The following is a 27,102-nucleotide window of genomic DNA, read 5'->3' on the forward strand; positions in this document are numbered from 1 at the left end:
TGCTTTACTGCAGGCAGGGGCACGTGCTACTACTCCCCACCAGCACCCTAACGCTGTGGGTCCACCCCATCATTGATCCCAATTTGCCAGTTCCCTGTCCCTGACCTTTTTATCAATCATTGGTTTAGTGAATTGCGGACCTGTTCTCTAACCATATGCCAGATATTAGCTGGAAAAACTGTCGAGTTCCTTAACGTCTCTGGGTCGTGACGCTATCTTGCCTGAGCAAGTCTGCCTCAGCGACATTTAACTGCTTTTCCCATCCCCAACTCTGGCTGGACCTTAATCGCTTATTTGCCATATGTGTGAGAAAACCACTGAAAGCTGGCTCTCTCCGCAAGGTCCTAAAACGCCTGCGCTGGGCTGGAGAGTGAGGAAAAGCCTTGGTTGCGTAGCTGACAGTACACATGGAGGGGGGCATGGATCCCCGCAGCTGCCCGACACGAAACCACACCTTCGCCAGTCCCAACGGGATTACTTACTTCGAGTACATCCCTTGCAAGTAACCATTAGGAACCTGTTTCTCACTCTTGACAGCTCCTGTGAACTTTAGGCCACACTCCCGCCCTCTTGTTCACTGCCCTTTTTCCATGCTGGCTAGCCAGCAGTTTGGTGACTTTACATGTGTTGAAATCCTGAAGAATAAAAATTACTCTTAGCATAACCTCTGAGGAGTACCACAGTACCACCCCAGGACATGAAACACAGAGACTCTTCTTATACTGATTTGCAATTTTCCTAAAGATACGGCCCGGAATTCACTGTGCAGAGCCCACCACCAGCAGACCGGCACCGCCAGCCCCTCCGGACCGGCGGGCAGCGTCCCACCGCCGCCCGCGCCTCAGCCCCCGGCTCCGGCGGCAGCTTTCGGCCTCCCCTCCCAGCGCCCCAGCCGCCCAGGCCCCTTCTCCGCAGAGCGGGGCGCCAGGGCAGGCCGGGGCCGGCAGCGCCGCTTCCACAGCGTTTGGGCGGCCATTTCGCCGCGCCGCTCAGCGCCGCTCCCCTCAGCGGCGGGCGGGGCAGGGGAGGAGACGCGGCACCACCGCCCGCCAGCCGCCGCCCCCGCCCCTCGGCGCCCCTCTCCTCCCTCCCCGGGGCGGGGGCAGCGCTTGCGTGGTGGGGCCGGCGGCCGCCGAAAGTTTGGGCCCACGTGGGGCGCGGAGTAGGGCAGCGGCGGGGGCGGCCGGTCCCGCAGACGTCCCAGGGGTCCCGCCGCGCTCGGCCGCTGCCTGCCCGCCCTCGCCATGGCTCCCGCCGAGGTCCTCAGCGGCAAGATAGTCTCCGCGTACGTACTCTGGGGCCGCCCGCCCGCCCTTCCCGCCATGCGCCCGGCGCTGCGCAGGGCGCGGGTTTTCCTCGGGCGGGGAAGGTCCGTGGGGAGCCGCGGGGGTTTTACCCCGCGGGATAACCGTGAAACCGGTGCGGCTGGGGGGTGCCCGGGGGACCCAGCCCTGCTGGCCGGGGAAATGGGGCTGTGGCGGCCTTTGCTCTGGCTCGGCCGCCGGGACAAAGCGGTTTGAAGACACCCCAAAAGCTTTTTCACTACGTTGCATTCAAAGCTCGCTTCTTCCTGGCTGAAAACGGCGGGAGTTATTAAATGAAGGTAGTATTAAAGATCTTCAGAAGAACCTAAAGTGCTGTCAGCGCTGCGTTGCCCCCCAGAAGCCCAGCGCTGCATCTACTCGCTTCTCGGTGGCGGCGCCCAGCATCGGCGCTTGCGTCCCCCAGCATCTCGGCACGAAGCGCCCAGGCCGGCGTGAAGCGGCTGGCTGACGTACAGCTCTCCTGGGGTTATGCGGTGCCCTGGGGATGCTTTACGAGCAGGAGCTGGGAACCCGTGCTTTGGGTACGGTCCCTGCGTTCATACCGTACAGGCGTTGGTCACTTTTTTTTTTAAGTAAGATAAATTAATCCATGTATTGGATAACGTCAAGATGAATGTTCACAGGTGTCCTTTGGATAATGTCAAGATGAACGTTCACAGGTGTCCTGCCAAAGGTATTTGAAACATTTGGCAGACCCTAAAGGAGAAGGCTTTCTTGTGCTTTTCAGCTTTTTCTTAGCTGGCAGGCTCTGAGTATAGGTGACCCTGCATTGTGTCTTTTAGTTTGCTTATTTTTCCGGGAAGAAAGCAAAATGGATTTCCATAACCCTAGGAAACTGCAGTGTTTAGCAAAACATCTGTTATATTCTGTACAACCGGGGTTTGGTTAGGTATGTTTGTTGGGTTCCTTCTCTCTATAACCAGGGAATTTGGACAGAACGTGTGAATTTGAAATGGCCTAAAGTAATCTCAGAAAAGTTGTTAGACCTGATCTTAGGTATTGCTATGTATGACACATCTCCATCTAACTGACAGTGGAGCATTTCTGAAAAGTAGACCTAATGTATCTTGAATCTGAATATCCATGATGATATATTGCATATTTTTTACCTGGTAATTTTTGGGCCACTACCACTTGGGTATTGCAGTCTCTCAGTCTTGTGTGCTTCATTACACTGTATGCTTTTGGCAGTCTTGAAGCCAGCGCGCTCTGCAATGCCTATGTGTGGTGCTGGTGGTACTTAGTGATTTGCCTGTTGCAGGTTTCCTTTTTCTGGCATAGAAAGTGCCCCTGAAGTGTAATAGGTCCTTTCAAGCTACACGTTTTTAGCGTGATTAGAAATCTGGAAAGATGCTGCCTTGGGTACAGTGAGTGCGTTTTGGAGGTATTCAGAGCATTCACCTTAGAACTTCTGGCTTCCTCGGCAGTGCATATAGCATTACTTACTTGCTTTAAATTTACAGATAGAGTGGTGAAATTTCTTATTTCTGTTTGTTTTCGGTATTATTGTAGCAACTGTTTTCAGAGATGAGGACCTTTGTGATGTGCAAATACCTGGGAAGAGGCATAAGCTTTTAATAGGCACATACAGGAGAAAGGATTGCTTAGTTTCGAGCACTCCTCTAAGGTGTTTGGCTGAAGTCTGTCTTCCAAAGGCATCAAATCTTGACCTGAAGGCAACACAAAATGGAAAAATAATTGCAGCTGTACAGCTGTCCTCCTTCAGTGCCTCTATTTCTGCTGTATTTATGTCCAGTATGGCAAAACCATCATGTGCCCCACAGAAATGGGCCTTATGTAGTTCTCTGCTTCTTCCTAGTGGAGTACTTGAAGGAGGCATGAGGAAATGGGCAATCCACCCTGCAGATACGTGTCCTTTCTTCCAGACCCTCTAGAGAAGTGCTGGTCCAGAGGATTCTCATTGTCCAGAGTTCACCTCCAGGCCAAGAGTCTGGCAGCAGCAGGAGACGCGATAGGCGTGTGGTTTTTCTAGGAATTTTCAACTGAATTGCCTGTTGTAGAAAGGGAGTGTTTCTTACTTTACATCAACTGCAAAATCTTTTCAGTTACGATCTTGTAGGGGGCGTTTTTTGTTACTTTATCCTCTAATTGAGAAAAGTGTTTGTTTGTAAGTCAGTCAAATATTAACGAATGAGGTGACTCAATCAAGTAGTGTTCCAGCTACGTAATTCTGGGTTTCTGTGTGTGCTTTAAATCAAAACTCATAAGTATTTTGAACTTTCTTCTCCTGCCACCAAGCACCCCTTCCCCAAAGAGAGGTGAAAAGAATACCTAATTGAGAGTCATTCCAGTTATTTAAACAAAAATCAGGTAGATAGTGATATTTATTTTTATGAAACATGTAAAGAGAATAAAGAGAGAGAGAGAGTGCTTCCTTGTCTCTATAAATAAGGAAAAACTTGATGAGGAGATAAAGCTAGTTCACACCTAGAAAGTCTTGGAAGGCTCAGAAGAGGTGCAAAGGAAAACAGACATTTTCAGTGGCTTTGAATATTACCTGTGAGGATAGTAAATGCGGTTACGTTGTACATGGGAAGGAGAACATACAGGGCAGCAGACATTGCTCTATGTGTAGGATTTTGGTGTTGAAGTTAATGCTTCTCTGGCTAAGGCTGCTTCTGTCAGTAGAAAGCTAAACAGTTTGTGAAAGGTATTAAATGCTGGATGGGTTATGCATCAGTCTGAGCTGGCTAGTTATCTCTGAGTGACTTTCCCCTACTTCTCTGAGTGGCTGTTTAGTAATTCAGCCTTAGATTTTGCTGCAAGTTAAATTTGCCTCATTGGCAAATGAGTTGCAAAAGATGAGTTATTGTGTAACAGTACAGTAAACAGAAGACTAATAAGAGGCAGAGAAACAGTGCTTTAAGTGTGCAGAATACGGAGAGTTGGGGGGAATCAAAATACACTATTCTTAACCTTTTTTTTTTTTTTTTTTTATTACTAGTATATACCCTTAAAATAAAAATAGTCTGTTCCTGTGTCTGAAATAGATACTCAGAGCAAAACATTGTAGTGAAGAAGTAGCCCAGGTCTGGAAACCCCTGGCTTGGCCTGAATTGGCTGATAGCACCAGGAATGGACCAACATTCCTAGTCTGGATGAGTGGCTGATGAGTTGTGATTTAACATGCCTCCCAGCCCCTAGGGATGGGCCAGGTAATGCTTTGAGTTTAAAGTACCATTAAAGTACTGGATATAGGAATGATCAGGCTCAGCTTATAACTGGAGGTAAGAGTGCAGTAGAGACAACCCTTCAGCTTTTTCAGACTGGGCCTCAAAAGTTTTTTGGAGTTCCTATTGAAACTCCAGCTGAATCTAGTCTGAACTGAAAAAATTTCCCTGATCTGTGAGATCTCGTTTACCAGATCCTACCCAGAATGTTTCAGGCACGCACTGAAGGGTACCGCACTGCAGATGTGCTATGTTAAAGTGTACTATGTGGTCCAGTACTGCTCAGTGCCACCGAGCAGCCCCAAATATGAGCAAGAACCCTTTGTGTTAGGTGCTGTACAGACAGAATTAAAAAAATGGGACCTGCTCCAAAGAGGTCATAAGCTAGGAGCAAACATTGTCTGGTGGACAACAGGGCCACCATGCTGGCATCTGTGCATCCAGGTTACATGGAGAGGAGGAGTCCTAAGGGAAAGAATGTGTAGGGGACTGCCATGTCCCCTTTGTGGAAGGAAGAAAATTTTAATATCGCTCTTCGTGAAGACAAACCATTGTAAATATGGCCTAGGGTATTGTCTGAAGTGCTTGCAGCCCAACAAATGTGGTTTGAGTCCTTATCTATTTCTGTTATGTTGTCCTCTGATTAAATCACCTGATAGTTGGCTGTTGTGTGTGGTAGCCATTTTGGGATGCAGACGTGATTGATGTGATTGATGTTGCAGCATGGGAAGCTGGTCGTGCCAGTTCATGGTATTGTAACTCATGTTTGGGGCAAACTCTTCTGTGTAAGTTTTAAAGGCTCAGGTTTATGTGAAATGTAAACTCTGTTCTGTTGGTAGCTGGCCACATTTGAGAAGTTCCTCGAATGCTGTCTATCCCATCCCCTACAGATGATTGCTTCTTCAGCTCAGCTGTTTTGTGGCCCTCATTGGACTAGTGTTCTGGACATGACGAAAAAGCCTATAAAAAAGCAAAAGCATCTTAATGTATTTATCTGGCCCAAAGAGTGCTCGGACAAGTATGTGAGCTGACACAACCGAAAGAGTGGTTAAAAACTGTGGGAGTGTGGAAGTGGTAGAAAGAAGCAGGCAGTTCCCCTGTGAGATGATGACAGGGTGCCAGGATCATGCAGTGGTAGGGCAGGAGACTTGTGAAGAGATTCCAGCTCAGTTCTCTAAACAGTGTCTTCCCTCAACTGGATCCATCTGTTGAATTGCCAGCAGTGTTCAGATGGACTTTCCCAAGGCAGTTCCCATCCCAGTGCCACTCCTTTGGGACAGCCAACCTGTGACTCCCCCCAGGAGAGGCTCCTTTCTGTCTCTCCTTTGGGGTGCCAGTAGGATGTTTTGTGGCACGCTTGCTTGCAGCCTCTTCACAGTATTTGAAGATAAAGCAGTTGTCCTGCTAGTTAGGACGTGGTGCCATGGAGGTTTGCAGTGTGGAGAGACAAGCTTCCCCTTCTCCAGTTTTGTTTCTTTTCTTCTCTTGGGGGCAACAGAAAGTGAGCGGTGGCAGTGCTGCAGGCTCTAAGGAGGAATGGCTACAGGGACAACGGCCCTGACCAAGACAGTGCGGGACCTGGGGAGGACCATCAGCCTTATACAGCTATTTCTGGAGGGCTGCAGCAAGAGCACTTCTGATGCACGTTTCTGAAACTTTTGGGAAATCAGTGAGGCCAAACCTTCTTCTTTGCAGGCAAGCCTCTTCTAGAGCATCGTTGTCTCTGAAGGAGGTATTTGCCAGGTCATACATTTGGCAGTATTCACATAGACCCAGGGCCCTATTACCCAGAAAAGGGACAGAAACACAGCCTGGGGTCATCTTCAGTATGGTGATGTGTATGCTCACACCACAGCCACCAGGGCCATTGCCTCTACATAATCCCATAGGTGTAGTGGTGGGCTCTGCCTGAGGAGGCACTAGCATGGCAGCTGTGCGTCTCCATTTACAGCAGAGCTGTAAAGTGTGTTTTGTCCTTTGCTGTTCTGGGAAATTCATTTAATAAATTTAAATTCAGCTCACTCTTACAGTCTAGAGAAAGAAAGGCTAACAGGTTATTTTAATCTCTGGAGCTGGCTTTTGCACTGTGTGCTTAGAGCTGTGTGCTGTCCTTAACCTGTGTGGACCCTGGACCCCTGTTTGCAGTGTGAGTTTGTTTGTGGAAGAGTGTGGGCACAGGAGGGTCTTAGTGTCAGAAGGAAGGCTTTTGGAGGAACTGCCACGTACAATTGCTAATTTATGTTTGAAGACTTAAGTGTGTTCTTATACAGCTAATTAATAATGTTGATTTATCAACATCAACTTTTATCTTTGTGAAGGCCTGAAGTCCACAATAGAATTTTGCAAACTGTATCACTAAATGGCTGCTGGCTTGCAAAGTTTATTTAATAATGTATTTGTAAGTCTGCAGAGTTAAAACAAGTATTTTAATTTTTTTTTTCCTTAATTTTCTCTCAAACCTTTGCACTTGTGGCTTTTCTGGTAACTAGAGAGCAGTGGTAGTTAACACTAGGTGGCTGTCTAACAAGTGATTTCTTGATCTAAGGCTCCTAAAGCAAATCAGCTTCCGCAGCACCACTTTGTGTGTTTGTGCATGTTACCTTCTGTAGCTGAAGGGGAAGTGAGCTAGTGCCTAATTACAGAAAATGACAGCAATATAATGTGTGAACGTTCATGGCTGCTGGGGGTGAAAGCACGCGACAGCCCTGCTTCACAGAGGACGGAGGGAAACTAGACCCTTGGGTAGGCCTGGTTCTCCTCCGCTGAGAGCACTGGCTTAAAAGTAAAACCCAGACCTGAGACCCTTTCCAGTGGACTGTCCCTTATGAGGGCTTTACTACGTCATAAGTTGTGATACATTTCACGTTTGTTTGCGTTTCTTTTTGTTTGCAGGCCACAAACCAGTGCTGTGCCTTCCTCGCTGGGACACTGGAGGCTGTTCTCAGAAACAGCTCCCTCAAAGAGCTGGCCCGCAGCACCCGCTCAGGCCACGCACAGCGGGCTTCTGACGCTCCTTGAGATCGCTGCGTTGTTCTTATGGGCTGCTTGTGAGCTTAGGCCCCGTTGTGTCTGCAGCTGTAGATTTGGTACCTTCCTTAGGGGCTTACAGCTGGAGTGTAAGGAGAGGCAGTTGGTGCTTTGCCACCCAGCAGATGAACTTTTGTCACTTCAGCATGAAGAATTGCTAGGACAAGGCTTGCTATGACACTGTTTTCTGAACTCATCAGCCGGTCTTAGTGTCAAATCTTTTACAGAGGTGATAGCTAAAGGAAGCCTAGGAACTACTACTTCTTAAGTAAGGTTGAAAACAACCTCTTTTACCAAAGCACCTTAAGAGACTTCGAACAGCTTGGCCGCACACAAACACCTATAAATACTCTGAACCCGCTCTTCAGTTGTGGCAGAGCTCTGACTGTGTGATTCGGGATGCAGCAGGAAAGATGCGTGATTTGGGACAGAGCAGGAGGCTGGGTGATTCCCTTGAGATGGGACTTGGAACAGCCTCAGGGCTGCTTCTGGCTGGGCCAGCTGCAGCCATCCCCTGGGATCAGTGCTGCTGGTTGCAGCAGAGCCATGTGCTGCCCCCATTTCCCTTTCTTCTTGCCTCTGGCATTTCTGATTTGGAGCTCTTAGTTGCAGGGTAGAGTTGACTTCACTGGCTATCTGTCATCCTGGAATTTTCCTATATAGCAGGAATTGCAGCCTCCCAGCTGGCATCAGCTGCTTACTCTGTCCCTGTACCCTTGCTGTTCACATTTTTAGTGAACTGGCACCAACAGCACCTCCTCCAGTCTGGGAATTCTGGTTCCACTTGGGAAGTAGCAGACCTAGCGATACTGATATGAGGGTAGATGAGCACAAGGACACCATCTGTGTCTTAAATGGTAGGGTGTTTGGAGCAGGGTGGATTTGCTAAGCATGGTGGTGGTGCTTTCTCATCTCTTTGAGAATAGCAGATGGGATGCAGGCTGGAGATGACGTGGAGGAGGACAGATGTGTCAAGCCTCTAGAGTCCTGTGAGGCTTGCTTACCTGGCTTTTGCCTCTGAGTATCTCCTACATTTGCAGTGAAGTGCCACAGCCTCCTTCCAGCACTGTGAGCCCATGAGATGGGCATGACGGGTCAGTTCCTTCAGAATCCCAACTGCTTCTGGTGAGGAGACAGAGCGGTGGTGCTGGGGCTGCACCCAGGCTTAAGAGCAGCTGGGCCTGGCACCAGGACTTCTTCCCCACCACCTTCCCTGGTGAAGGATCCTGCACATGGGGCCAGACAGTGATTGAGAAATTAGAGAGGAGTGCACGGCTGGGGAGGGTGGTGACAGTGGCTTTTGAGCTGTCTGTGGCTAATTTATCAGTTATGAGTACTTGTTATCTCTAAAACATTGCATAGTAAACTGGGTATGAGTTAACACCTGAGCTAGATTAACTAATCAGTGAATCCTCTCATGCTTCCATCTGAAAGTTTTAATAATTGTATCCTTAAACTTGTCTTCACTGAAGCGTTGACCTGAGCTGTGTACCAGGGTTTAGCTAATTTTCCTCACTGCTTCACCTCTGTCTGCATCCCATTCTCCTTCCTGCTCCCATGGAAAAATCTTTGCCTTGTTTGGAAGCTCTTGGGCTGCGGGCATTTTCTCGCATGAGTGTTGGCAAGCACAGAAGCAGACTGGAGGCAGGAAGGTGGGTGTAGGACTGCAGCCTGCTCAGCCTGGGTTAGGCCAAAGGGGCAAGGAAATAGAAATGCATAGTATTGACCAGCGGTAGAAGAGGTGTATCTTGGGGTGCCTGTTGTGGTTTAACCTGGGAGGCAGCTAAAGACCACACAGCCGTTTGCTCGCTCCCCCCCACAGTGGGATGGGGAAGAGAATTGGGGCAGCGGGAAGACAGATTTGTGGATTAAGATAAAGACAGTTTAATAGGACAGAAAAGGAAGGGAAAATAATAATAATAATGATAAAAGAATAGAAAATACAAAATAAGTGATGCACAATGCAGTTGCTCACCACCTGCCCACTGATGCCCAGCCAGTCCCCGAGCAGCGTCCCCCCAGCCAGCTTTCCCCCAGTTTCTCTACTGAGCGTGACACCGTATGGTATGGAGCAGCCCTTTGGCCAGTCTGGGCCAGCTGTCCTGGCTGTGGCCCCTCCCAGCTTCTTGTGCATCTCCAGCCTTCTCAGTCGGCAGAGCATGAGAAGCTGAAAAGTCCAGGACTTAGTGTAAGCACTACTTAGCAACAGCTAAAACATCAGTGTGTTATCAACATTATTCTCATACTAACTCCAAAACACAACACTATACCAGCTACTAGGAAGAAAGTTAACTCTATCCCAGCCGAAACCAGGACAGTACCTCCTGTTTTTTTTAGCTATTTTCCAGAGTTTTACCATTTTTAGATTCATCATCCTTTACCAGGACAGCATGTGGGACAGTGTTGACTGGTGCCTGTGGAAGACAGGTAGACTTTCCACATACAGCATATGTGGAAAGATAATTTCCTTTTGAGTAGCAAGTTTAAAATCCCAGGAATTTCCACACCAGATTTTGTACTTTTTTTTTTTTTTTACCCTTGTATCCTATGAGACCTTGAAGAGGCAGGTGAAGAAGCACAATGTGGACTTTAAAAAAAAAAAAAAAAAAAAATTTAAGTAATTTTGAATGAAACTTCCAAAGTGTCTTAGTGATTTATGGACATAAATCTTATTTGGAGATTGCTGGGACTTGTGTACTCAAGGCATAAGTGTTTGCCAGCCTGCCTATCTGTCATCTTTTCAACTCCTGCCTTATCACTGTATAAGAATTCAGCCCCTTGATTAACTTCTACCTTGTGTCTTTTTTTTTTTTTTTCCTCTTCAGACAAGTGAGAGAGAGACTAAAGCAGCAAGTTGTTGAGATGAAAGAGAAATTTCCAGGCTTCAGACCAGGACTCGCAATTTTGCAGGTATTGTTTTCTTTAATGACAACTACAGAAAATCTGTGTTGCTTTGCAATGGTAAGTGCACAGCTGATGAGCTTCATCGAAGATGAGCTTCATCAAAGCTGCCTTGCAATGGTAACACTTTATAAGGAATAGAAGAGCAGAGTTCCCTGTGGGATGGTAACACAGTTCTGTGATGTCTTTTCCCCAGGTACTGGGGCCCAGAAACGTTATGGGGTTTTGGGGTTGGTTTTATTTTTTCTTTCATCAGACCCTTGCGGTTCTCTGAGTGTTATGTTTGTGAAATGGTGAAAGTAGGCTTCTTGCCTATTAAGAGAAAGCAGTGCTTGTAAACTCTATTCCAGGCCTCTGCATTTGTGTGAGCCCCAAAGCCTGTCAGCTTTCAGAGATGTGTTTGTACCAGAAATCTTTGAAATGGGGTGTTGATTAAGGGATTTGGTCTGCTGTTACGTCAGAACATGGAGGAGGGGGAGCGGGATGGACCCAACCAAAAACACCTTTAGCCAAGACGACTTTGAGTGCAGGGGGTGGAACAAAATCCCATTGCTGAATTTGTTGTCTGTCCAGAAGTGTAAGTGCTAGAGTCTACACAGAAACGCTTACGGAGGACAAAAAAACTCATCAGTACAGGGTCTTGGCCGTGTTTGGCAGACTTAAGGTGATTTTTTTTTTTTTTTCCTTGCAGCTATTAAAAATGGAACTCTTTGTGCTTAGAACAGAAGGTGACTAGCAGTAGCAAGTGTCATGTAACAGGAAGGAACTGTGTGGCCACAAAGGACTGATGGACTGAAAGTGGCTGCTTAGAGAAGTGGCTTCTGTCCTTATTCAGTATTTTGGTGCCTGTCTCTGGATTCCAGTGCTAAGACCACTATAGTACACAAAGACCATGCTCCTCTTCAATGCCAGGAACAAATTTGTTTGTGGTTTCAATTTTTTTTTTTTTCTGGTTTTCTGTTCCATTAGCTTTAAGAAGACTTGTCTTCAGGTGTTTAGAAGGAAGGAGGAAGGTCTTTTATTTAAAATTTAGTAAGGGATGCTTTGATGGAAGTTGCCGAACTGCTGACTGTGTAAACTGTCTTCAAAAATTGCTGTCTTGTAGCATTATTGGATTTTTTTCTTGGTTGGCCTGTGTTCTTTTCAGTCCTGGGTTGTCTCAGAGTCCTTTACAACCTGTTTGCTCTTTGGCTCTCTAACACTTTTGTAAGCTACCAGACAGTCTGGACTTGGAGTTCATCTCCTAATACTGAAAGTCTCAGCTGTCCATTTTTCAGTTAAGTCAGGACAATTAGCTGTTTCTGGTACATAGCACCCCACACAATCTGTGCTCTTTTCTTGGGAGGTATCTGGTGTCCTCTGAGCTCAAAGAATAAGTGAGTTAATCTTTATTTTTTGTCCTGTAGTCAGGAATGTCCTCTTTTGCACAGTATATGTGGTCTGTTGCTGCTGTCTCCCGATGCCTGCTCTCGTCCTTCTTTTCTGCCCTCTATGAGGCATACCTTTTCCTGAACCCAGCAGGCTTTAAAGGGGAGACAGCCCCTTTGTCTAACCCTAGGGCAGAAGAGCCAGTGTATGCTGAGTGATCAGGTAATGCAGTCACCCCTGCAGCTTGTAATCTGTGTGAGAACCAGGCATAGCTACCGAGAACCAGGGAACGGCATTTCAAGAGTTTGCTTGTCAGCTTTTCCTTATTCGCCCCTCATTTTCTTATGGTTCCAAGGAGTATTGCCTTTAACAAAACATACTGGATGTTGCAAGCAGTCTTCTGAAAAGCAGTTGTGCTGTAATCACCCAATACTGCCAAAAACTACAGGCATTTGTTCCACTTGCTGCTTTCTCTTTGTGCATCACTTTGTTTTGTTGTTTTTTCTTTGGCAGGAAAGTTCTCAAGGTACAAAACAGTAGTGGAAGAAATCTCTCCATCAAGGCACACATATGTGCATAAAATTAAGATTCCTGGGTATCAGAGAGGCCTAACTTTTCTGAAAGCCTTAATCAGATAATTGGATGTTATCAGCACCTGCCGATCATGTTAATTAGCTAGAGATGTAACTTTCTCAGATGAGATGGCAGGCAATATTTTCTGCTGTGGAGAACACTGTTTTTCAACAGATATAAATAGTGTTTATGCTTTATATCTTTAGCTGCCTCTTACTTGAAAAACACTTTTCTTTTAGCTCCAGCTACTTACAGCCTCTATCAGTGTGTTTTACAGTTATTCAAAAATACCTCTATCTCCTTGGTCTAGCTCAAAGGAAGCCAAGGAAGCTAAGGGTTAAGCCCATCTCAGCCTGTGACTGGGTCTCTATTCTGCAGTGTGACTCAACTGTCTTTTCATCCTTAGGTTGGAAATCGGGATGATTCAAACCTCTACATTAATATGAAGCTGAAGGCTGCTGCTGAGGTAATGCCCAAACTCGTAATATTTCTTTTTACCCTCCTACAGTAGGTCAAGTCTGAATACGAAAAAAAAAGACACAAATCAAATAGTTTTGTCTAACCTTTGCCCATATTGGAGAAACCAGTGCTGGCCTGAATTCTTTGTTGCAAGGAAGTAGTATAGGTGTGTAACCTAACACTTAGCCAGGTGCAGTAACAACAGTGTGGGTTGGCGCCACTTTTTGTGTGATTGTCTCCTAGATTACATGTGTCTGAAGTGCTGGGGCTCTGTCTTTCCTGACCTGTGGCCATGTGCTTGTCTTCCCTGAATGTCTTGTACCTGCAGTTGCCTTACATCTCTCACCAAGTGGCACATTATGTGCTACAGCAGGGGTGGGAATGTAGATGAGTCCCTGCTTCCCTACGTGATAGCTGGCATCTTCTCTGCTGACATTTCCAGGCAGTATGGTGTCAAGCCAAGATGATGTTGTTCATGTTAAAAGGTGAATAGGACAGTTGAAGTATGGACCAATCTAAGTAGGCAAAGGACTAATTTTTTTCTTCTCTTCCTTTGATGTTATTTCCAAATAATAGGACTGTAGCCACAGGAACAGGAGATAGACCTGGGAAATGTGACAGAATGTAGCTGTGACTGGGCTGGACTGAGAGAATAGCCAGATCAATCTCTGATGTCAATTCAGAAATCAGATAATTTGTTGGTATTCTCATTTGCAGATTGGGATCAGTGCCAATCACATAAAACTGCCAAACACAGCAACAGAAGCTGACGTAAGTAACATAGACAATAATGAAAAAATACATAATTCTGGTCTTGAGCTCAAGAGATGAACTTGTATTTGCCCTCTCATTTTTATAAAAAAACACTCTTTGCACATAGATATTAACTCATGAAAAAAGAATGGGAACCAGCTGAGATTTTCTTATTTTAAAAGAAAACTAAAACACTACAATGTAAAATTTAGAGACTTTAACAGGTATTTTTCTAAAAATAAAAAATGTGAGTAATTTATACTCTTGGGTTGAAAAACTAAACATATTGTGTGCGTCTTTTAATCTGTATAGGATTGTGCTTTTTCCTTTGTATCAGTCATATTTCAGTTTATCGGCCATTAGGTTTTTGGTCTTTACTTCTTGTAGGTCCTCAAGTGCATTGCGTCTTTGAATGGAGACCCTGCTGTTCATGGCTTTATAGTGCAGCTGCCACTTGACTCTGATAAACCCATCAATACAGAAAAAATAACCAATGCTGTTGCACCTGAGAAGGATGTAGATGGGTAAACTGACTTCACCCCTGGAGAGCTTGACAGCTACTCCAGAAAGAAACCTCTTTTTTTTAGATTTTGAACAGTCATCATGAGGCTGGGAATCTTACTGGCCTTTATTCTTTCAAAATACAGCTTAAGCAGCATCAATGCTGGGAAACTCTCTAGAGGGGACCTTGGAGACTGCTTTATTCCTTGTACACCAAAAGGATGCATGGAACTTATCAGGCAGACAGGTAAGGAGATTTCCATCCATTATTCATGAGTACAGTAGTCTTCAATAAGAGGAGAAATTATGCACCTCTCGAGGGTATGCTTCGCATTGAAACTTTTGTTGAGACGCCACATGTCACCTCTGCCTCTTCAGACAGGAAAAGAGCTAGTTTTAAAGTGATCCCTCCTTCCTCCCTCCCAACTCCAATTCACTATCACACACAACCCAGAAGAAAAGTAGTATATCCTGAAGTACCAGAGACAGGCTTAAACTGACCAAAAGACTCTGGAACTGTTTGAGTTAGTTTGTACTAGAATGCACAATGACCTATTTTTACTTTCTCCTAACTTCCTGTGGTGCAGGCGTCCAGGTTGCAGGGAAGAGAGCTGTAGTGGTTGGTCGCAGTAAGATCGTTGGTGCTCCCATGCACGACCTCCTGCTCTGGAATCACGCAACAGTAACCACTTGCCATTCAAAGACCTCAACGCTGGCTGAGGAGGTAATGACAGGATGGATGCATGAGGCTGTAGTTATCTGCTGCAAGCCAGTGCTGCCTGCTGCACGTTGCTACTCGGTGTATTGCTACTCTAGTTATTGGATCTGGGTTGTCTTTCATCCGAGTTTCCCAGTCCTGTTCATTGGATGGTTGTGTAAATACTTCTGTTGGAATAGGATTCTGATTATTTTTGGCCCTTAATTAGAGGCTTTTAATTATAACAATAAAATTATTATTTTTGTTTTCTTTGGGCAAGTGCTGAGAATTTAATCATCCCTTCCTAATCTCCAAGTAGTGGCCTGCAAGACAGTATATGTTTTTGTTTTTTCCTGAAGAGGCCAGGTGGTCTTTTGCTTTAATGGCTGGGAAATGCTAGACCAAATGTTTTCTCCAGTTTTTTTTTTTCTCCAGTCTATTTTCTATGACTGGGAGTTGGTACCATTTTCCTCTTTAGCAGTGAGAGTGACAGAAATAGTGTGTTGCCGTGCTGCCACCTACTTGGATTTCGTAGAGCCATCAACACTGCCAGGCTCTGTAGGCAAGTATTAAAGCTGAAAAGAGGGTAGGTGTATTTGAGTATAACTCACAAGCAAGATCAGAAACACTGCAGTGCTTCATGCCGTTAAGTTGCTGTTCAGTAAGACTGTCATTAGGTTGATTAACAATTGAAGTGCTAATTCTTAATGAAATCTTAAAAGTAGTTAATCTCCCTTGAAGATTAAAAGAAAAAATTCCAAGGGATAGCAGCTTCCTAAGCAAACGTGAATGAAGCAGTGCAAGAACTGACAACGAGCTTTAGTCAGGGTCTCTAGCACCAGCTTTGTGACCAGATCTGTGAAATCTACTGAGTACTGTCTAAACGAATATTAGTGCTGAATTACAGTCAGCTTTCCCTGGAGTTGCATGTTACACAGTCCTGGACTTAAAAACCACAAGGCAGTGCTACCACAAGTGAAGTGCTGCTTGGAGTTCTGTGCAAGGGTTGTTCTTGGCTGCTGTCTGATGAGTGCTGGGTATATTTCTAGCATTGAAAAGAGCAGCTGAATATGCAGGGATATTTGAAGGGAGGAAGATAAGAATATGCAGAAGGCTTTAATTTTGTCTAAAAGTAGTCTGTGTGATCCGCTTGGGAATCATGGAGGAGTTCAAAGGAGGTTGTGAAGTGTTGACTAGCAATAGTTCAGGGTAGGAGTGTGAAAATAGGCCCTAATTTCTGGCTGCAGGAATTTGTGCTTGCCAAGGAACTGCTAGCTACCTTTAATTGCTGACGATGCCCTTCCATCCCTCTGATGGCAGTGGGTGAGCACACAGTTTCACTGCAATTGAAGCTGATCTAAGTTGCTGCTGAAGCAGCTCTGTGTTTTTCCACTGCCGATGTGATACAGAGTTGTTTATTTGGCTTTTTTTATAGGTTGGTAAAGCTGATATCCTGGTGGTTGCAGCTGGTAAAGCTGAAATGGTGAAAGGTGAATGGATCAAACCTGGTGCAATTGTAATAGACTGTGGAATTAACCATGTGCCAGGTGCGTGGGTAATGTATAAAGAGTGGGGATGTGTTTATTTGTATATAAATGCAGTTGCTAAGTAAGTACATGGATACTGTTTCCTTGGTGTTTCTAGTCAATGCAGACTTCTTTCTGTTTTAAGTCTGTCTTAGGTAATGATGGCAACCTCTGAAGATGCCAGAATAAAAAAGGTTGGTCTGAAGTACTGTCCTAAAGCAGATCAGTGCCAGTTTTATTTCTGTCTTCAGTGAGGCTGGTGATCAGTAGGGGAAAGAGAAGGCCTAGGAAATATTGCAGCAGAATATCCATGTAATTCGCTGCAACTACATAGTGAAGTCCTGCTGCTGTCGTCACTTCTGAGTGTGCGGCTTTGCTGTCATTACTTTGTAGTTAGATCTAATTAAGCTGTTCTGTTTGAAATGCATAAATGGCAAGCAGTTTCTTAAAGTAGCTGTGGATTTGTTGAATCACAACATTAATTTCTTAGGCTTGAATGGCTGTTCTCTTGAAACAAAGCAGCTTCTGCAAGGGTATTGGTGACAGTGGCTCTGGCATAGAATAAAGTACTTGAACGTAATGGATTTTAGGGTAGGGTTTCACTTAGCTACTCCTTCCTCATAAAGGAGGAACAGACAGTCTGGCAATTTCTGTTTTCATCTCATTTTAAATCCAAATTACAGATATTGAATGATATGGAAAATTAGTCACCATCCAACTATCTCTGTGCTACACCCACAAGGCTTTTAAAAGGTAGTTTTCATAATTAATCAGTCATTTTGTTGCCATTATTTAATGGAATGTAAAGAAATTTCTGTTCAGCAGTCTTGTTCCTCAAAGATGACACTGAGTTGCAGTTAAAAACATTAGTCTTCTGTCTAATTAAGATTAAAAAGTCATCTGCTGTTGCTGTTTGTTGCTTGATGTATTTGTGCCAAGCTACCCAAACTTAGGCAATTTGCCAAAACGCACAGGGTCATGGCTGATTTGCATGAAGCAGAATGGCTTGGAGTCTCCCCCACTAACATGTTGCAAATAAAACCACCATTATGTTTCTGACATATGATGGTATCACCTTTTTTTCAGGCTTGATGTGAACTGCCTCTCTGAGGACACATCCCTGCCTCTTTGCAATTAGTCTGCCTTGGGCAGTGCACTGAGATCTGAGCTTCTTGTACAGCCAGCCTAGTTAGCTTTGCATGGCAATGTGCTTAATGGCGTTGTGAGACTTGGTAATCAGGGCTTGATAGACTACCATGGAAATTGTCAGATTTCAAAATGATGGATGCCACAGACTTTTCTGTGGTTTTCTGAAGCTGCTGAGTTTTTCTGCCCCTTTCTTCCCTTCTGATAGGTTACGAAGAAGTTTTCAGATGAATCTTTTGGGAAATCAGTGCCACAATTGTGGGAATTGCAGAGCTACAGAAAGAACAGCAGCTAGTTTGCCAGCTTCTCCAGCTACATCACTGTACAGATAGAATATTGCTGCTAGCTGTGATGGTGCTTTGAAAGTGGCACAGAGGGAAATAGCACACTTGCCATATATCTTACCATAGCTGTCAGTGCACCCAGCTAGGTGCCTCCTAGGTGTAGATGTGAGTTGCAGCTGGAGGACACGGCAGTCTCTGGATATGCCTGTACTTTGCAAGTCGGGGTGCCCTGTACAGGCAAATCCCAATATGATTTGACGTTATCAGGACATTAACTTCATCCAGGCTTGCCAAGTTGGAGTTAATAAAAGTTATATCCATGTAGCACCATGCAAATGCAGCTATCGTGCTTTTGAATGGAGGGTGGCCTGTATACTCCGAAGGCTGCTAGTTTGGAGGCAGAATAGACAGTTTAGGCACATCTGGCTTTGTGTTCATGTGTACTACAGCTGAACAGAATTTTTCCAGGTCTCCAGGTAGAGAGAGAGGAAGAGACTATCTCCTGAAACCTCTATTAGAGCAGACAAGTGTGTCTTATTCCCTTTCCAAACTGGATTATATTTGTCTTTCTCTTCCCACTGCTGCAGTCGGAGGGCTAGTCCAGTAAATATTCTGAATGCCTTATTCCAGGCCTGTAGAAATTGCTCTGCTACACGAAGGGAGAGCAGTGCAGGCAGAGGATATTCCCAGAGGTGGCATAGTCTCTGGAGTGTCCCTCTGTGAGTCCTGATGGAGGAAGCAACCCTGCTCATAGCAGAGGACTCTGGGATTTTGCAGCCCTAGCCAACAGGGAGCCTTGAGCAGTGGGATATGAGAGCAGCAAAGGAGGATCAGCTTCTGTGGATCTTGGTGCCAAGCTCTTCAAACATCAGAGGAGCTAGAAAGATACAGAAACCTTTAACTTGATGCTCTGTTTATATCTTCATGTACTGGGAATCAAGCTGGCATCACAGGCCTATAAGATCAGATTGTGTTGGATCCCTCATGAAACACCTTTCCCGGTGGTGTCCAGAAAAAGTGGACTGCAAGCAGGTGGTCTCATGTTTTATAAATGAGGGCGATGTATGGTCTTGTGTGCTTGCAGTCATGTATCCACCAGAAACGTGTTGCATTTGGATGTACATTGGCACAAGTTTGCTTGGAAGCCATGTGGATAATCCTTGTCTGTGAATTAGCTGCAGTCCAGAAGCTGCACTCAGGCTGCCTCTCAGGCAGCTGTCTCTGGAGATAGATGGAGATCATCGTACCTGTTCATATGTGTACGCATGTCCTTCACTTTGATCTCGAAGCCCTTGGATGCGTGCTCTCATGTGTTCCAGCTGGCTAGAGAACCTACTGGACCAAAGACAGCGCAGGCACTGGGAGTGGTTATAGTGTCACTGATACTCTCTGTAACTAGTTCGGTCTTTTTAAGAGTGAGATGATGAATATTGAGAAGATGAAATTACGGGGAGAGGCGGAAAGTGTTGTACGTGAGCTTTCCTTCAGAAGAATATTTTAAAGGTAATTGAATAGCTCCTAGGTTGTGCTCAGCAGTGCTTGGCGTGAGGTGCGGATGCAGAGGCAGGGACTGGGGGTTGGTTTGGCTTGTGCTCCTCACTGTGTCTGTGTAACAGATTAGGCTGCTTGTGCTTGGAGTGCCTCATTCATTGCTTGTTTTCTTCATTCTGGGGCCTGCAGTCTTCCTGGCCAAGGTGGCTGGTAAGCCTGCTTGGCATCCCTGGAAGAAAATATGATTATGTTATTTGCCTTTTGCAACCTTAATTAAACTGGTCTCTAGGCTGGAAGGCCAGATTAGTCTGCAGTTCAGGCAGCAAAGCTGAATGGCTGTAGAAACACTGTTTAACAGCTGTGATGTTGTTCAAGCTTTGAACTTTAGGGAGAAGAAGTGTTGCTTAAAACACAAACACAGCAAAACATCCAAGCTGCTAATTGTCGGTAACAGTGCAGCTAAAAATTAGCGTTGGCAGGAGCTGCTTTTGTTCCCTCTTTGGTTTTAACATAATCAGCTGTTTAGGAGTTTGGTTTCTCTTCCACTCCTCCCCCTTGCCAAATGTATGTTAAAGTTATTGTGTTCTGTTCAAACGTACACTTGCTGTATCCAATATAGTATTTCAATGTAACAACATTAAAATCTATCTTCAGGTTTTTCACACTGCTTAAAAGTTCCCTAGAGTCCTCATACCTGAAATGAGGATCTGCCACTTCAGGAGAAACTTAAATTTTCTTTTTTTGATATGTTGTGTCTATAATCAGCTAGTTCCTTAGATGACTGTGCTAGTTTACTAATGCATGTTGTCTTTTTCTGTCTTTATGGGTGAGCTTAAAGGTCACCACTGGAAAAAAAGTGCTATATCTGCTTCTGAATTGTCAGGTCATGTAGTGCAGCAGGATATAGCAATTATTTTTTTTTTGCCAGAGAAAAAGGAGATTATTCTACTGGAGCTCTCTTAAGCCACCTATGAGGTTTGTTTTGACAAGACTCTGATCTCTGTGAACTGCAGTATTTACCAGTCCAGCATTAGAGTGGCAATGACTGATTGAAAAGCTCAGCACTTTCTGTCTTCAGTTTCTGTAAAGGCAGGTGATTTTATTCAATAGTAAGGCTTAGATGTCCTCCAAAATGGAACAGAGCAAATGTAAACTTGGGTTTTGGAACAAGTCAGCCATATTTCTTCTCTCACTTCTTCTAGACCATTGGTTTATATCTTCTTCAAATTGGAAGCTGTACCCGTCCTTCAGAGCAATACAGCAGGAGCTGTGACAGGAGGGTTCAGGTGACACCTCTATTGTATGTCCCACTTGTGTTTTTTTATCGCACAGATGTAAGACTTGGTCTGTGCTTTGGTCCCCCTGCATTTGTTTTGGAGTTGTCTTCAGACTGCCCTGTGGGCCACGTGCCACTGAGAAAATACTTGCATCCTCAAGGAAAGGGAGATCTATCTGGCTGAGGATAAATGGCATGTAACGGGAAGATATGTTGCATGAGCTGTTGACACTCTCTGAGTGAAGTATGATGATAACAGCTTCATCTTGTGATATTGTTTTAACTTTTTGTCTTTCTTCACAGCTTCCTGGGTACTTAGCTTCTGTTTTGTTTACTCCAACAGAGTAAGAAAATTCAGCTTCAGTCAGTGCTGCCTCCTCTGTTTTGGTGAAATGTGATGAGTAACTTACTTTTTCCTTAAATCCCCAGACAGCACAAAGGCCAGTGGAAAAAGAGTTGTAGGAGATGTGGCGTACAATACAGCAAAGGAAAAAGCTTCCTACATCACCCCAGTCCCTGGTGGCGTTGGGCCTATGACTGTGGCCATGTTAATGCAGGTACGTGGGCAGACTGCGAGACTGCTGGTCATCTCCTCTGCGTTTGCCTTTGGGGTATGTTGCTGCTGACCATCAGCACACTACCAAAGCGACTGGTGCTTCCTTCTTGCTCTTGCAGAGGTCTAGGTAGGATTTCCAACTTCTAGTCCAAGCAATTTGTCTTCAGTTAACTGAGGAAGAAGATGGACCATAAGGAAATGTTAGATCAGAGTTTTTTTGGTTGGGTTTTTTTGGGGGTGTGGGTTTTTTTTTGGTTTTTTGAGTGTGGTCTCTCAAAACAGTGAGAAAGGGGGCTTGTCTTACAGTGCCCTGGCTGTAATTCTAAAACTATCTGTAGGGTGATTGGATAAAAAAGAGAGTAACAGTATAAGCCAGCTCCCTCTGTTTCTTACTTTGCTTAAGAAACCTTGCTGGCACAGAACACCCCAAAAAATCCAGGACACTGGAAGATAAGATAGGTATAAGGATAGATAGATATGGTGGGGTTTTTTTGTTTTTAAGAAAACCATGAGCAGAATCTCATTTTGGATTGTTAGCAAATGCTTTTTGATTAAAGCACTTTGTGTTAATCCCAAACTGAGACAGATGGGAGGGGAAAACCTTTCTGAGTCTCTGCTAACCAGCATGGTTCATACAGTCGTGGTTGCTATAATGCATTCTCATGCTCATTTTAGAGCACAGTGGAGAGCGCACAGCGTTTTCTGGAGAAGTTCCAGCCTGGAAAATGGAACATCCAATATAACAAGCTTACCCTAAAGATGCCTGTTCCAAGGTAATGCTTTCAAATGAAGCCACTGGCAGTATTCATGCAGTATGGTATTCACTTCTGTTCCCAAGCTTTGCGTAATATGGGACGTACATGTATGTAGACTGTAGCTGGCACTGAAGTTTGGAGAGAAGTAGAAAGCACTGTGAGGCCTTCCTGAGGGAGCAGAGCTAACCTGCAGTGGTGCTGTGATGTATGCTGAAGTGTAGGCTTGGGTCATCCTGATAATACTAAGGTGTAGACATGACTTCCACAGACTCTTTAGGCCAGCTAGATAGTTGCTGGTTCAGCAAATAGCAAGACACTGGTATTTTGGAAAATTTTCAGTCTGACATGGTAAAAACATAGCATCTTGAAATAGGGGTTGTTGGTGTCAAGTCCCCAAGGAGCAGTTGAAAATATACAAAATACCATAAGGGAGCATAACACATTGCCTACAAAAAGGCATTCTTGGGGTGGGAGGAGTGTTGGGGGGGTGGTGTTGTTTGTTTTGTTTTGTGGGGGTTTTTTTGTTTGTTTGGTTTTTGTTTGGTTTTTAAAAAAGGCAACTCTGAGGATGTGTCTATTCTAATGTAGCCAGTATTGGTGGGATTGGTTCATTTAATTAGGAGGGGTTAAAGCTTCCCTTTTAAAATATGGATTAGGTGTTTGTAGTTTATGCTGTCCAGAAGTGGGGAATTTGTGAGAAGTCTTTGACTTATAAATTGACCTTGCTCTCTTTCTTTAAGTGATATTGAAATATCGCAATCTTGCATGCCCAAGCCCATTGATCAAGTTGGAAAAGAAGTTGGCCTGCTCCCTGACGAGGTGGAGCTCTACGGCCAAACTAAAGCCAAGGTTCAGCTGTCAGCTCTGAAACGGCTGAAGAACCAGCCAGATGGCAAATACATTGTTGTTACTGGGTAGGTACTTCCTTAACTGAGGTATCACTTCCATGATGTCCAGGCAAAAAGAAATTTTATTAGCGTGGCTTGTCATTGTATTGTCTTTTTGTAAGGTGACTGTATGGGGTTCTCTAGGTTTTAGTAAATCACACTGAAAATCTAGTGGTTTGGGAAATAGATTTCTCTCTTGTGACAAATAGTGGGAATGTAGTTTAACATTTCTTTCCTGGAGATGAATTCCTTTGGTCTGCAGGCCAAGGTTATGAAGGGCAGACTGGTTTGTAGTCAATGTTCTCCTAGTCTAGTAGCCTGCCTAAAACAGTAACTAGCAAGTTGTTTCAGAGGAAAGTCTTCAGCAGTTATGTGATAATTTGCCGATCTCATTCCAGTTTCGAACTGATGAAGATTAGCTGAAGTCTGAGCCAATCCAGAATTTGAATTGGCATTAACTGCAGTCACTGGGTGACTGTTTTATCCCTGTAAGTGTTTTGAGTCTCACCCACTGCAAAGGTTTAATTATGTCTGTTCTGCTTTTTCACTGCAGGATAACTCCTACTCCCCTGGGAGAGGGGAAAAGCACCACCACTGTCGGTCTTGTTCAAGCCTTAGGAGCACACCTTCACCAGAATGCCTTTGCCTGTGTTCGGCAGCCTTCTCAGGGGCCAACCTTTGGTATAAAAGGTATGAGCTGTTCTGTTCCTTGCAGTTGGACTAAATGGAGAAAGACGGCATTCAGAGATTTTATTCTGCTGCATTGTAGTTTTATGTAATTCTCTGTTACCCAATGTTTTTCTTTCTTAAAAGAAATGCAATTGTAAGTTCTTCGGTGTTGTGTTCAAGTGCTGTGCTGGGATTTAAACTAAGCTGCTCAACAGTAGCTGCTTTCTTAAAGCCATTAATCAAACACATGTAATACCACTCTGGGCTAGAGACACCTTTATTTGCATGATTTGACTATTGTCTCTCTGTAGGTGGAGCTGCAGGTGGTGGCTATTGTCAAGTTATCCCCATGGAAGAGGTAATTCTTTATACAAAGCCTCATTGCACATATAGGTTACAGACCTTGAAGAGATGCTGCAGTCAGATAACTTACAAAATCTTTTTTGTTTATGGCCCAGTGTAGCACTCCCACGAACTGGATGCTTGATTTCAGCAAAGCTTTTCTCTCTCTCTCTCTCTCTCTCTCTTTTAAAATCTGTGGTTGTTTTGGAAGGGTCAGGGAACTTCATAGAACTGGGAATTCCCAGTTCCTCTGTTCCTTCCCCTTCTCTGCCTTGAATTGCTGTATACACTTCAATGAAGTACATCCTGTGCCTCTTTCCCAGCACTGAAATGAAGATGATAATGACTTAATATGTTTTGGAAGCATATTAAGTAGTTCTGTCAGCAGTGGTGGTCACTGACTCTTTCTGTGAGCTATTTTGGTGTACTTGTGTTTTAGATTACTAACATGAAATGGGAAAAGGGAAGTTGGGAATTGGTAATGCCAAGACCTCAGCCTGTGGGGGACTGGCACGGCAGCATATTTCTGACGTGACTTGGCAACAAGTAAAATCCCGTGTCTGGGGGCAGGGAATTGAAAGACACGTGTAGCACGTGCTCTCATGCTTCTCTCAACTCTCAAAGTAATTGCCTGTGGAATTCTACCTTTGTCTTGTGCGCTTGCACAGGGCAATTTTAGGAAGAAAAGCAGAAATGATCAAAAGGGCTGTTTGTTCCAATTGATGCAGTAAGTCCATAAAATATAAAAAAGTTAAGGAGGCAGAATATTGATTTAGTCAGGTGCCAAGAGCATGTGTGAATGATAGACGTGACAGTAAAAATAATCTCCTCCTCTTTGGGAGTGTTAATAAGATGAGCCAAAATACTTGACTATGTGCAGCAGTGGGAAACAGCCCCACTCTTGGAACCAAACTGACTGAAAGGACTTTCTTTAAGTATGACCCACATGGTATAAATACACATAGTTTTGTGGGGGTGTTTTAATCGATGCATGTCTCGTAAAATTGAAGTATCTAGAGTCACTACTTGGAGTAATGACCTTGATACATCACTTCATATTTCTGCATGCAGCTTTCATCCTAGGAAAAGATTAGCAAGTGAAAAACTTTTGAGTTCATACTGCAGAACCAAGGTAGTAATAATTGCTTCTTGTTGCATGTATGTAGAATGAGACAAGAATTAGCATTTACTAATTAGGATTTATAATCAGTGTGTGAGTAGTTGCATTCTGCTTTGAGCTATCTGTTTTTTAAGACCACAGTAGCAAGGCTTCAACAAAATGGTATTGTAAGGTCTTCTGTCATATCACCTTTTTTAATGTCCCCTTTTCATCTTCCTCCTTTGCTGCTCTGCTACAGAGGGAAAGGATTGTTTTAACCACACCTTTTACTCCCCTGCTATAATACAAGTTTGTCACGTAAGCTATATATCCCAAGCCATTTGTCAGTATAGCTACAGTGCAGGCAGATAACTCATGTAGACAAACTCCCCCAAACTACCTTTTAATGAGACAGAACCAAGAAAACTACTAGCAGTGTCACTGCGTAGTACATGGTCTACAAGTTCTGCCTACGATACTGTGCGTTTGAGTGGTTAGCTTATGCAGAGCTCTGTGCAACCACAGCTCTTACTGCTAGCGCTACCCAAGGTTGCTAGTTTCAATTTAGCTCCGATATCTTTGTGGGAGCAGCAGCAGCTTCAGCTAATGTATGTGTGAAACCTGAGGTGCAAATAATGAGAGTGGGTCAGAAGGAAGGTGAAGGAGGAGCAGTGCAGATATGCCACACCATGGTCTTCTCAGGTGCCAAGAAGCCTATGAGAACTGTTCTCATGGGGGGAAAAAAAAAAAAAAAACAAAACAAAACAACTTTTTATTTGGAAGCTTCGTTCTGGAAGTTTGTAAAATGACATAAATGTGGGGGAGGCATTTTTCTGTTTTAGAGAAATTCTTTCCTCTCTTCCACATACTACACTGAGCAATCTCTCCCCCTCCACCCTCACCCACTTTAACATTGCTATTAATACTTCTCTTTCCATCTGTCTACGATGAATTGAAATAAATGAAAATTGCAGCAGGATGAGGTAACTGATATGGTTTATCTCCTCTAGTTTAACCTTCACCTCACGGGTGACATCCATGCTATCACTGCAGCCAACAACCTGGTTGCTGCTGCTGTCGATGCACGTATATTCCATGAGCTAACTCAGACTGACCAGGTACGATCCTTTCTTATGATGTATTTGAGCCCAGCCCACTCTGGCCAAGATGTTTTGGGTGTGCCAGCAGTGCTCATTAACTACCTGTTTCATTCTGCAAGGCTCTCTACAGCCGTTTGGTGCCTTCTGTTAATGGTGTTAGGAAGTTCTCGGACATTCAGATTCGAAGACTACAGGTAAGTTCACTGGTTTCGTGTTGGTTTCCAGTTCTGTTCCATTTCTTATCCTTTACGTAGGCAGAGCTAGGTTACAGAAACCCTCATGTTGTCCTCTAGGTCATTCTGCTGGCATTTATTTTTTACATAAAGTGTGCAGAAGTGTGGTAGCCTTTCTTGCAGCACAGAATACAGTGAGATGCAGCCTCAAGGGGAAGAATCATTGATGTAACTGTCTTTATCATATGCTGTGTGAGTAATACAACGGGAAGAGGCAAAGGGATTAGTGCCCTTTATTAATAGTGTCAATTCAGTGTCCTTAATGCAGTTTAAGAATGGACCAGAATCAGTCTCTGTACCTTACGTCCAGTTACAGCTAGAGATGAATAGTTCCCATGTGACAGCTATATAGATAATGCCGCACAAAAAGAGGCAACTTTATAAAATTCAGCGAAAAGAGAACATAGAGAATTTTTTGTCTTATCCAGATTGAGAAAACAGGGGAAAAATGGAAAAAATACCTGTCCCCTACATTGCCCACTCCTCCTCTCCCCAAAAAAGAATTTCCAGTTAGATGAGTCGCCCTGTCATTGGGTGGCAGTCCCTGAGCAGATGACAGCTCCTCTGATCCTCAGAAGTTAATGTGAACGTTGCCCATTTGGAAGTCAGGAGCAATAGTCAGGCTACATAGGAAGCTAAAACTGATTTATTAATTGGCTATAATGTCTCAGCTATTAGAAAATGTGTGTTTTGCTTCCACTGCTGAGCTATGAGGCTATGTCATATTGCTTGGTGTTCCTGACGGACTGCTGAGGGAACTCTACCCTAACCACTCTTCTGGTTATTAAATGTCCAGATGTGAACAGGATGCTAATACTCCCAGAAAGATGATATCTTCTTGGTTTTTTTTAATTTCTTTTTCTAAATGATGGGCTTGAAGAGGAAGAGAACAGGCTTTCTTTTTCCCTTCTGTTCTTCAGGAGAAAAATATGACTTAGCTGTC

At 44.4% G+C, this 27,102-nt stretch overlaps 1 protein-coding gene across 1 annotated transcript in view; it reads left to right on the plus strand.

Annotated features, from left to right (window-relative positions):
• The first annotated feature begins 1,229 nt into the window (after positions 1–1,229).
• MTHFD1 (methylenetetrahydrofolate dehydrogenase, cyclohydrolase and formyltetrahydrofolate synthetase 1) overlaps positions 1,230–27,102 on the plus strand; it is a 43,103-nt gene continuing 17,230 nt past the window's right edge. Inside the window, exons 1-15 of the mRNA XM_082317339.1 lie at positions 1,230–1,285; positions 10,369–10,453; positions 12,792–12,851; positions 13,562–13,615; positions 13,985–14,121; positions 14,245–14,345; positions 14,686–14,822; positions 16,231–16,342; positions 20,948–21,075; positions 21,750–21,847; positions 22,570–22,743; positions 23,270–23,406; positions 23,697–23,743; positions 25,837–25,944; positions 26,046–26,120. Coding sequence (XP_082173465.1) covers positions 1,245–1,285; positions 10,369–10,453; positions 12,792–12,851; positions 13,562–13,615; positions 13,985–14,121; positions 14,245–14,345; positions 14,686–14,822; positions 16,231–16,342; positions 20,948–21,075; positions 21,750–21,847; positions 22,570–22,743; positions 23,270–23,406; positions 23,697–23,743; positions 25,837–25,944; positions 26,046–26,120 — 1,494 coding nt within the window. The 5' untranslated portion in view covers positions 1,230–1,244. The remainder of the gene's footprint in view (positions 1,286–10,368; positions 10,454–12,791; positions 12,852–13,561; positions 13,616–13,984; positions 14,122–14,244; positions 14,346–14,685; positions 14,823–16,230; positions 16,343–20,947; positions 21,076–21,749; positions 21,848–22,569; positions 22,744–23,269; positions 23,407–23,696; positions 23,744–25,836; positions 25,945–26,045; positions 26,121–27,102) is intronic.

This window comes from Platalea leucorodia (assembly GCF_965183815.1).
Source record: "Platalea leucorodia genome assembly, chromosome: 7".
Taxonomy (NCBI): Eukaryota; Metazoa; Chordata; class Aves; order Pelecaniformes; family Threskiornithidae; genus Platalea; species Platalea leucorodia.